A 12,122-nucleotide genomic window follows, 5' to 3' on the forward strand; every position below is an offset into this window, starting at 1 on the left:
GGCTGAATTTTTCCCATATTCCATAAATGGATATGAAATTACAAATGACATTCCAAAACTAATAGCTGAAGCACGTTAAGAAGAATTAGCAAACAAAAATGTCTGCATCGCTAATTTGCTTAGCATCGAGATCACTGTTATTAATGCAATAATGATTTTGTATCTTGTTAAAAAATAGTGTTAGCTGTGATGTGCAGTTCTCAGCTGTTTGCTGTGCATTAAAGATGCATGTGTAGCACATCAAGTGTGCACACACCCTACTTATCACTTAAGCTGCATTTAAAAACCCACAGATTTAAATAGCAAAATATAAGCTGTCTCATTTTTAGTCTCTGTTTATTCAGGAGCTATAAAGTAATCTGCACATAACAGTAATATACAAGGTAGATCTCCAAAGCAATTTGCTTAGAATTTGAGGTACAGATATGTAATTTTATTTCTTCTTCTTCTTCAGGCAATTAACAGTGTTAATTATCATACTGGTTTTGGCTGGGATAGAGTTAAATTTCTTCATAGTAGCTCATATGGTGCAATGTTTTGATATCAACAACACTGAGAACAAAGGGATGTTTTAGCTACCACTCAGCACTTCTTACACAGCATCAGGGCCTTCTCTGCTTCTCATGTTGCCCCACCAGCAAGTAGGCTGGGGGTGTGTCGTGGTTTAACCCCAGCCAGCAACTAAACACCACGCAGCCGCTCACTCGCCCCACCCCCACCCCCCAGGGGGATGGGGGAGAAAATCGGGAAAAGAAGTAAAACTCGTGGGTTGAGATAAGAACAGTTTAATAGAACAGAAATGAAGAAGCTAATAATGATAATGATAACACTAATAAAATGACAACAGCAATAATGAAAGGATTGGAATGTACAACTGATGCGCAGTGCAGTTGCTCACCACCCGCCGATCGACACCCAGTTAGTCCCCAAGCGGCAATCCCCCCGCCCCCACTCCCTCCAGTTCCTATACTAGATGGGACGTCACATGGTACGGAATACCGCGTTGGCCAGTTTGGGTCAGCTGCCCTGGCTGTGTCCTGTGCCAACTTCTTGTGGCCCTCCAGCTTTCTCGCTGGCTGGGCATGAGAAGCTGAAAAATCCTTTAGTCTAAACACTACTTAACAAAAACTGAAAACATCAGTATTATCAACATTCTTCTCATACTGAACTCAAAACATAGCACTGTACCAGCTACTAGGAAGACAGTTAACTCTATCCCAGCTGAAACCAGGACAGGGTGGACAAGAAGTTGGCGGGGGGGTGGACGGACGGACGACGACAGCTGGGACAGCTGACCCCAACTGACCACAGGGATATTCCACACCATATGGCGTCATGCTCAGCATATAAAGCTGGGGGAAGAAGGAGGAAGTGGGGGACATTCAGAGTGACGGTGTTTGTCTTCCCAAGTAACCGTTATGCGGGATGGAGCCCTGCTTTCCTGGAGATGGCTGAACACCCGCCTGCCGATGGGAAGTAGCGAATTAATTCCTTGTTTTGCTTTGCTCACATGCGCAGCCTTTGCTTTACCTATTAAATTGTCTTCATCTCAACCCACAAGTTTTCTCACTGTTACCCTTCCAATTTCCTCCCCCCTACCACTGGCGGCAATGAGTGAGCGGCTGCGTGGGATTGAGCTGCTTACCCAATTTAACCCAGAACAATTATCAATAATTATCCCTTTGGAGGACAACTGAGACACACTTATTGAATTATCTTCACAGGAATATTATCCTGAAACAAGTTCAACTTGGCTCCCTAGTCAAAAGGAATCAGACTAAGAATGTAAGCCTGGAAGTAATACAATACTATTATATCAGTAAGAATTTAACAAAATACAGTTTCTGATGCGTCATCATTGAGGACAATCTTCTATAATGATGAATGATTCAAAAATTCTCAGAAACTTTGTTTAAAACCAAAACTAAGAGGCAGACTCAAAGTCATCTGTCTAGCTTGAGTACAAGAGTAATGGAGATTACTATCCAGCCTCTGTATCTGGAAGACAAAAAAAATAAAAATCAGAATCTAACTGCTTAAGCCATTGCACTTACAAAACCTTCCAGCTGGAGTGCTTGAGCACAGACAGACTGTAGTAACTACCACTTGAAGGAAAAAACAGCTTTAGAAAGTTGAGGGAAAAGACACACATCCAGTATTTTCTGTTCATGCAGCTGAAACTGACCCTTTAAATGTAATCCACCGTATCACAAAAGTTTAATAACTTATCAGTTTAAGAAACATTAACACTAAATACATATGTTTCTTCTCTTCCTTCAAATGACTGAATTAATGGCATTATTTGCAAATACAGAATTGCCAGTATTTCAAGTATGCTTTCCATTTTCTTCAACTGTGAAGCTACAATATCTGCCCCCCAAAATACTTTAATGCTTTTTACTTAAAATAGCATACCTGATATGCTTCATGTGATACTGTAGTTGCTCCATCCCAAACAGCACTAATCTGGATAACAACAGGTTTTCCCAAAGGAGATAATAATTTAACTCTGGGTGAATTGACATTGACTGAAACGACTGAAAATCGCTCTTGTTCTGTAGGATTATATATCAAAAGGTACCTGCAAAAACATATTTGCCAAATTATCTTTTGGCTAACAAGCTTCCTCCTTCAGGTTTAATATTATTGCACATGTATTTTACATACAGAGCATTAAAACAATGTTAGAACAACAGGTACATGCCACAACAAATAAATGTGCAAAACATAGCCAGGAAACAATGGATATTTAACATCAATTCTTGGCAGATCTTCTTTTCTTAATGCTATTATTTCCCCAAGCAATTTTGAAAATACCTTACAATAAAAATACATCAATTTCTCATCTTAACTACTAAAGAATTGCTATTAACAGTTGCACACACAATCGAGATATTTAAGGGCATTTTAAATGTATTTTTCAGGCTGAACTATTAAATTCTTATCCACAGTTGCTTTCGCTTTAACATAATTTAGAAACAATAAAGTAATGAACAAAACCTGCTGTACATACATATATCTGGTATATATTCTTTAAAGCAACTAGTTTCTCTCTGCTATAAGGGAAAGTTCAAAATTATTTAAATTATAATTTACCAAAATTCCCTATGGCAACTGTCTGCATATACACTGAAATCTTTTTATTAGGTACATATGGAATAACTAATTTTTATGTAATCTTATGCCTGTTCTTCCATTTGAACACAGATTATGTTACTAACCAAAAGAATCAGCCCTGAAACTGAATAGAGCAACTTCATTAGCACATTAATTTTTTTTAATTAAAGGTTTGTATATTGTAAGGTATAGGAAAATAAAATGATACTAGAACATCTGTGCCTCATGCATCTGTAGGACTATCATTGTACTTGTCTTTTCATTGCCAAGTTCAAAGAATGCACTATTTACAACTGTTGCCTGAAGTTACCCTCTGTTCATTCCATCCTTTTAAAAAAATTGTCTTTAACAATGAAAAATGTTCTTGCCAAAATTTCTAATAACTTCTTAGACACACAGCGGAACCGATATTCTGTCTTCAACCTCCTTGACCCTTTCCACTGTAAAACACAGTTTACTTCTTCATAAAACCTTATCTTTCATCAGTTTCCATGATATCCACTTCTTATCAAATCACCCCTTCAGCATTTCTTCTAAGTAGATTCTCCTTATTCTCTGCTCCATTTTCCATGCAGATTCCTCAGGGGTTTGTCAGTGGTTTTCTTTCTTTTCCTTTCACATCTTAACCTTCAAATTCAATTACCACCTTCACAGATCAAACCGCTTCATCTAGAATTGTCTCCTTCCACCCAAACTAGAAATCTCATTCTGTCACTCGGGTCTTTAACTTAAACATCACCCGTAGCTTGAACCTTCTTCCATAATCTCACATTCTGACTGTAAGTCTTCCAGGTTCCTTACCCAAAGATTTAGATGCTCTGTGCTCCATTATTCACTAGCCTAGCATTACAGTACAACTAAGGTCCTGCTAACAAGTTACTTACATAGCTAAACCCTTTAATTTTTTCTCTTCTCTTTTCCAGCATCAGCTCTGAACAGACTGAGGGTAGCCTTCCTCTACACACATGCCAGAGGAGAGTGAGGTCTCCCTAGCACCATGAAGTCTGGTAGGCAGTGGACAAAACTGCCAAGATGATACTCTGGAAATAATGAAAGAGCAAAATTTCAGGGCTGAGAGGCAGCAGTAAACTGCTTAGAGTTAGTAAGGAAGTACAAATTTAATTCCTCCTTATTCTGAGAGTGAGGACTTCTCCACAATTTCAGTGTAAAGTCAGAAAGACTAAGTTAATCCACCACTAAACTATCAATGCAATACAGACACACAAGGAAAATTCTTTGTTCTTCTCCATACTGCTGAAAAATCTCACCTACTCACTTTCCATCCTGCCCTTTGATTTTTTTGCAACACTACTCTAATTTTAACAAATGCAATTTTGCTCTATGGATACTCAGAATCCTTATGAACACTACCCAGGCTACCATTTTCCCCTTGTCTTTTAATTGGCTCCCTCTTTTTTTCTGCATCAAACTTAGGCTATTCATCTTCAATTTCATAGCCCTTCACCTGCTACCCTGTTACCTCACAATCACTAGGAAAGGTCAACTACAACTTCTCATTAGTTAAATAAACTACAATCAGAGGCTGTATTAGCTTTTTTTGTCAAGAACCTTTGGATTACCTGCCATACATAGAATGAGATTCCCATAAAAAATTATTTTCTTTTTAACTCCTTAGATGAAGATTCCTGTGCTGAAATATTGTTAAATCATGACTTCTGTGCATAACAACTATTTTCCTTGCATATTTGTGCATCTAACTGTGGTCAGTTGCCTTCTAGCACAACCAAAAGCACTTTGGGATGCTCTTTTTTGCCCTGTTTCATGTTGAAGACTCCTAGATTACTAGACAACATAATAGATAACCGTATTCTTGGCCAGCTTTCTGAGTCTTTAAGAACTTGTGCAAGACTTTGTGAGAGCCTCCCCTAGACTAGGGTATGTCATTTTACACTTCTGCTTAACTGAAGCTGTCTTCTTTTCAGATAAGATTTTAATTTAAATGTTAATGTAACTTCTTTATAACAGTTGTGGAACCAAAACCACTACTGCTTTCAGTCTAGAGCCCTTAAAAAGTAGGAAGGCAAAAAAAAAAAAAAAGACTTTAAGAACCTCTCATATACTGTGAAAGAAAAGTATAAGAACTGTGTCAGAAACAATACAGATCTAAGAGATGATCCAACACCAAAGCTCAGAATAAATCATTCTCATCCATCAACAGAACATTACAAAAATCTTTTATTTATTCTTTCTACACAGTGGAATTCCTCAGTTCTTATGCCTCCAAGTAAAATGCTAGTTTATGCACACAATTCATTCCTAGTAGTGCTATACATCCTCATTAAATTTAAATTATCTGCCAAACAAAGAACACAGTAATGTAAAAATATTTCCAGAAACTTTGTTCACCTTCCCATTGATATAAACACATTTCATAACTTTAATTAGTCACGAGAAATATACCCATGACAAAAGACCTTAGGAACTGCCATATTATCATTATATTTCAGACTATATTTTTTTTTTATATTCGGATAAAACAAAGCTCTTGTTGTACCAAGGTACATATGTTTTATAACTTCTTGAAGCCATGTATTATAAGTGCATTATGTGTATGTAGAGTAATAATGCAGTCAGATGAAGCTAGTAATTGCAGGGCAGATTTTCAGCAGTTGAAATGGAGTAATTTTGCCTAGATGCTTGTATTTTGTTTTCAAATTTTATTTCAGCAGAACTGAAGTACTTATACTTGGTAAGATATAATTCCTGTGCACATACAAAAGCACTACTAATGTAATTAAATCGCATTACTTCTGAAGTACCATTCAAGTCCCACCCTTAAATAACTTCCCACTATAACTAAGTTAAATTCTATGTGAAACAAAAGAGCTATACTTCACTTAGGCTGTGTCATTACAAAGAATGTCATCATAGAGTACAACTGCTTAATGTATTGTGGTTACATTACACAGAGAAGCAACTTTACAATATTTAAAGGTTTTCTATTACAGATTTTAAGGCAAAAACATGAATATTACTGTCTTTCAGAAGCAGCAAGCAATTATTTTCCTTTCACTATTCAGATCACTGGTCTTTGGCAACAGCACCAAGAAAACTACAAAAGTTCACATCTTTCGTCCAAATAAAGGGGGAGGGGATTTAATGTCTGCTGGTAAAATTCAGATGAAAAATTTTACCCCAAATATTTTACTTTAGAAACACCATTATGGCCAAGTGTCAGCCATAATTTCTTTCATTTATTCAAGAAATCAAAGAATTCTGAAACTATTTTGATATGCACTGTACTGAAACAAAAGGAAATCATGTAACTTTCTACAGATAAAACCATGGCCAATTTACTCACACAGAGACCACGTATTCCATCTGTGCACTGGGAGCAGGAGTAAACTGCTCTCAGCCCCTCAAAAAATGAGAAACAGGTGCAGACTTGAGCTCTTAAGCCTAAATTGGATGCATGTCTAACATGCAAATATTTGCAATTTCAGAAAAGCAAATCCTGCCACTTGCTTTTCAGAAACTTTTGGAAAGATATACCTTGAATTTTTTTACCCCATACTTTTTGGGGTCTCTGAAACCCAGAACAAGTACCTTTTATTCATACAAGCATGATCATTTTCCCTGTATAACCTACCATATGCCATTAATAAACCCTTCTAGTAAACACGTATATTCAAGCATCAAAGAATATTTGGACTAGTTTTTTCTGTAGTAAAGATTTAACTTGCTGTGAAACATTTTCAGCCAGAGCTGAAAAAAGCCACCCCGCATTCTTATTTCAAATGCTTTCTTTATTAAATTATCAAGAAAACACATAAACCAGTGCAGCTATATTCACAGGCAAAATGTCAACAAAGCTGATTCAGATCTCCAACAGCTTTAATCTTCGTCTCCTAGAAGAATGTTATTGCAAATTTTGTTTCTTAAACTGAAAAGCTACAACATTTCAGACCACTGTTCTTTTTGTTTCACTGATGTGCATGAACATATGGGCACACATATATATCAATACATACACACATTGACAGGTAACACCTGCAACACAATTACCGTTTCCTTTTAAAGTTTATTCAGTGCTGTCTTCACAAGCGATGCATGGAACTAATGTGAGAAACCAGAACTCATTACTAGTAAACGTCAGAGGATCATCAGTGACAGCATTATTTAGAAGACCACCTCTTCAAGACACTTGGACTCACGATAGCTTAGGACAACAGTTTTCATTGCTCGGTAGAGGATCCTTATTCAAGTTTGCTTTGAGAAGCAATTCCTTGAGGCACTCTAGCTCAGACTGATCAATTTCACTAGAATCTGACCAACCTTTGCAGACAGATTGGAGCATTTCCCATTATAACTCATCCAAACCAGTCCTCCCGGCACATATGCGCAATTTCAATGCAAAGTTACATGAACAGCACCTTCAAATCTGGTTAGTTTCTTTCCCTCTTGTATTACAGAGGCTAAGATAAAAAACAGCTAAGTGGTGAAAAAAGCAACACTGCTACAAGTACATCCAAAATTGAGAAAAGATACAACCCAGGAAGCCAAATGATACACTGTATCAACTGTCTTCTACTGAAGAACCAAAAAGAACAAACAGAAGCATGCAAGTTCTCCTGAAATGTCAAAGGGGTGGGGAGAGTGGAAGGGAGGGAAAAATCATGAATACACATTAATATGCTTTAAGCCCTAAAGATGAGGAATTGAAGTAACTCTACATATGTTAAAAATCACCGTAAGGACTGGTGGCTTAGAAACCAGAATTCAACTAGAAAGTTATTCTGAGAACTTGGCAGCTGATGGACTTTGATGGACTAAGATTTTAGAATTCTAAACAAAACTGAACTTCTCTAAACAAAGTCATCTCACCAGGACGATAAAACAATAAAAACTCTCCAGACATCAAATGGGGGGCCAGGAGAGAATCAAAACTGTTCCATATCTGAAAATATGTAAGAAAAAATTACTTTGAAAGATGTAAGAAAAGTCAGTAGACAGTAACATTGTTTAATTAGTAAACACTAGTGTGTATGAGGTGGAAAAAAACTGCGGATTAGTATTTAAACTGCATAAAGCACCACTTGCCATGGTAGCTGCCAAAAACATCATTAAAAAAAAAAATTTGAATTATGTGACTTTGGCCATATGTTGGAAGCTTTACAAAAAAAAAAAAAAAGGCCTGAGAAAGCTAGAATCCCAAAAACTTCCATGAATTTACATTAGGCAGGCCCAGGGTGGTCCATGTCTTTGCACATGGTGGTAAATGGAACAAAGAGAACCAAGACTATCTACTTAAAACTGACATTTATCTGTACATTGCCAATATGTACAACCTTCCCCGAAGAAGACTTCCATTCTTCTTGCATTGGAGCCCAAGAAAACATGTAAAATAGTATTTTCCTCAATTTTTTAATACAGAACAAAACTAAAAGTAACTGGACCACAAAAATTACTCTCTTGTTATTTAAAAAGCTCTGTCCTTGCTTTAGTGGGCCACGGGAAAAAACTTTGAACAACAACTAATAATAACAATTTCTTTTTCTTAAGAAGAAAAACCCTGCTGAATATTTACTCAAAACACTACATTAAAAAAAAAAAGAAAAGTTATTATCAAGTCACTTAGTTCTATTCAAAGCTCTTATGGTCTCTGACATAAGAACCAAGGCCTCCTTAGTCAGAAGTATGATTAAATTAACATTTTAAGTAGAGGTCCCCTCATCCACTTTTTTTCCGTATCTGGCCAAGTTTGCATGCGCTTCTGCTACGAATTACTAAAGATGGAAAGAGTCTACAAAATAATTGTTCTGAAAATAAATGCCATATAAATGCCATATATACAACTTGAAGTGTCCTTTAAGCAACTTTTTTTTTTTTTTTTAAAAAAGGGATTCAGGATATCATCTGAAATCATCTGTCATGCAGTTCCTCTGGTTCTACAAAAATTAGACATTTTCTAATATCTCAATCCATGTTCTTAATATTCCTTTAGGAACAAGACTAATCAAAAGCCAACTGTGCAGGCTTATGATCGTGACACTGTCCTTGACAGCAGATTATTGCTTTTTTCTTCTACTTTTCTATCAGTTACTAAACTGAGCTTTAGAAACTATAAATTTCACAGCATTTCAAGACACCTTTCAGTCCTATTCAAAATTTATTTAGCAAGAAAGTTAGGTAACAGAGAAAGTTTTGGACAAAGTCATTTAAAATCTCATGCATGAAAATCATGTGACCGATCCAGTTTTTGAAGGTATTCAAGTCTGATTCATGTTTGTTTTAAAGAAAATTCAACTCTGCAGGTATTTTCTTAAAACCATCCTCATTTCCCCCTCTGCCACATAAATATTTATTTCTGAAATGTTCTCCTGATTTCATTCAAATTATACTTTTTCTAACACATGTTATTCAAAACACTGAACTCTAAGCCTCTGTGTATCTTGAGCTAGTATCAATGACATTTGGCTCACAACTTTCTTTTAACAACTTTTAATAGTGGCAAACCCTATCAAAATATAATGAATCAAAGAATGTGGAAATCAATTTGCCAGTTGAGTTAAAAAGTCCATACCTTCCTGAGGAATTATTTAATGCATTTTTTAAGAGATATGCATGGATACTTGTCCAATAATCTGAAAATTTCCTTCCTAGTTCATATTCAGAAAGGAAACAAAACCAGTAATACCCGTAAGATGGAATAATTCTGCATCAGAGTTGTTTGGGGTTTTTTTTTTCCAGATGGGAAAATACACTTCCATGGCAAACCATACCAACTAGTTTACAGAAATATGATGTTATGGAGTTAGGATATTTCCTTAAATATAACTGGATACATACACATACATACACTATATAGGCTATATATATATGGGGGGGCGGCAGAGGGAAAATCCAGAATTCTCCAGTATTAGGAAATATCTTGACCTTTGCATTCCTATAGAGAACTGATCTGTTGCTACTAATGTAGGTAGTTACTACTCTACTCAACACTTCTCACCTCATCAGAAACCTACCTACCGACAGTAAAAAAAAGTAAAATAAAATAAATGTATTACTCTGGAAACACTTAATGTGTAAAACAGTTAAAATACCCAGCACTCAGCTCTTTCATCAAAAGCAATAAAGAAGCACTTTTTCTTTTACAGCAGACCTGCCAAGTGCCAAAATAATATTCGTCAGATTAAAAAACCCCCCAACTTTTTATCCTAAACAGGAAATCTTTTTGCCTGTATGACAAACTGAGCATAAATTGTTGTGCTTGTGTATTAGGGACAGCAGTTGTAAGCAGAGCTGTTCTCTCATTGGAGCAGCTAGTTCTCATACAAACATCAGGTAACATTTCAGGTCACTGGAAGGTCTGGTATGCCTTAAACCAGTCCACTTTTCCCACTTACTCCAGTTGGTCAAATAAAAGATAGTATGTGCAAAACAGACTAGCCTATAACCTTAGGCCATCCTGGGTATGACAAAATATGCTGTTTTGCTATGACTCTCAAGACTGAGATACAAAGGCAAATCTAGATATTAATAAAAACCCCAGTGGTCTAGAAGGTTGTTGTAGTTTGACCTCTTAAGCAGAATGAGTATTCAGTAGAACAACCTTTGACAAATGCTGCAATCACTATTCTTGAAAACATCCGAAACTGTTTATACTGTTCTGCAGCTCAAGCACCCATTTTGCTAATATACAATTAAATTTAATTACTTTACATTAAACACTTCTTCCAATTATACCTTCCTTTTTTCCACTGCAAGTATAATACAACTGATTCTCTTCGTAACAAACCTGTATGTATTGACAGATTTATATTCCTCATTATCAGCCTTTTCAAACTAAACAGATGATACTCTTTCACCATCTCTTTGGTTGATTTCTTCAACTTAGTACTCTTGTTTTCTTGTTAAGCCTTCTCAAAGTATCATCTCTCAAAGTATGTTCTTTAGATATCATATTTTTGATGACGTCTTCATCACTCTGAGTATAGCATGCTATTTCAGCTGTATTTTACACAGAACATTTCCATTTAAATCATCCAAGAGCAAAATTGCCTTTGATACCACACAAGCAACTCTCAGTCTGATCTTCTGTAATGCCTAGTCTTTTTCTGTTTCACTAATGTCGATTTGGTGAGTCCCCACATTATTTTTCCATATGTTGTGTAATACTTCCACTTGCCTACTTCATTTCATTCTTTGACTATGAAATTTTGGCTCCAGTTTACTAAGATAGTTTTAAATTCTAATCCTATACAGAGTGTTTGTTCCCAGTATGACTTCAAATTTTACAATCTTTTTACATTCTACTCTATTAGCACGATTGATACAAGCAGAAAACAATTTGTGGTTTTATGATCTGAACTAAAGAATTTCTTGCTTGTTTTTGGTCTCACTTTGCACAAAAAACTCCACCCTGCTCAGATGGATACCTGAGGATGTAAGGTGAATAATATGTTATTTCCTACATTTATCAATGAAGTAATAGCTAGGCAACCAGCAAGTCTGTCTATTAACTGAGGAAGGTAGCACTGGCAAAAATGCATTTACAGGAAACTGGCTAAAAATTAAATGGAAGTATGGAATTAAAACATGATGCCAAGTCTTTTTTGCTTTCCAGTTTTAAAGAAAGGGGATCCGATCTACTTTAATATTCCTGTTTGGGTTATTAGAGGGTTTTTTTTAAATTTAATCTGCACATTATGAGAATGAACTTTCACAAAAAGCTATACTTACTTAAGCTCAGAGTACCAAATGAAACTACCGTCAAAGTGTGCTTTAAACTGCATCAACACACCTAATTATACTACAACACTTAGTTTCCATAATTGCTACAACTTTAATGTATACTTCCTCTGAGATACAGTAGATACTGAAACCATTAGCACTCATAACTATACAATCCTACACTTTTAATTAAAGTCCTTTGTGAGGAAAACCTTATGATTAAAGAGCTGCAGTCTCAGACACACTGTCAGATGGAAACATGAAATTTGGGGCAGTGGAAATATGGGTAGTTTAATAAAAATTCAAGTTAA

General features: G+C 36.0%; 1 protein-coding gene across 5 annotated transcripts in view; it reads right to left on the minus strand.

Moving 5' to 3' along the window:
- Positions 1 to 12,122, minus strand: part of MAN2A1 (mannosidase alpha class 2A member 1) — a 130,028-nt gene that overhangs the window by 43,163 nt on the left and 74,743 nt on the right. For all 5 annotated transcript variants that reach the window (XR_008233440.1, XM_052776481.1, XM_052776484.1 and 2 more), the window contains exon 13: positions 2,416 to 2,581. Coding sequence is in view for 4 of the 5 variants with exons in the window: in XM_052776481.1 (XP_052632441.1) it covers positions 2,416 to 2,581 (166 nt within the window). In the remaining variant the exon portion in view is untranslated. The remainder of the gene's footprint in view (positions 1 to 2,415; positions 2,582 to 12,122) is intronic.

Source organism: Harpia harpyja, chromosome Z (genome assembly GCF_026419915.1).
Source record: "Harpia harpyja isolate bHarHar1 chromosome Z, bHarHar1 primary haplotype, whole genome shotgun sequence".
NCBI classification, from domain to species: Eukaryota; Metazoa; Chordata; class Aves; order Accipitriformes; family Accipitridae; genus Harpia; species Harpia harpyja.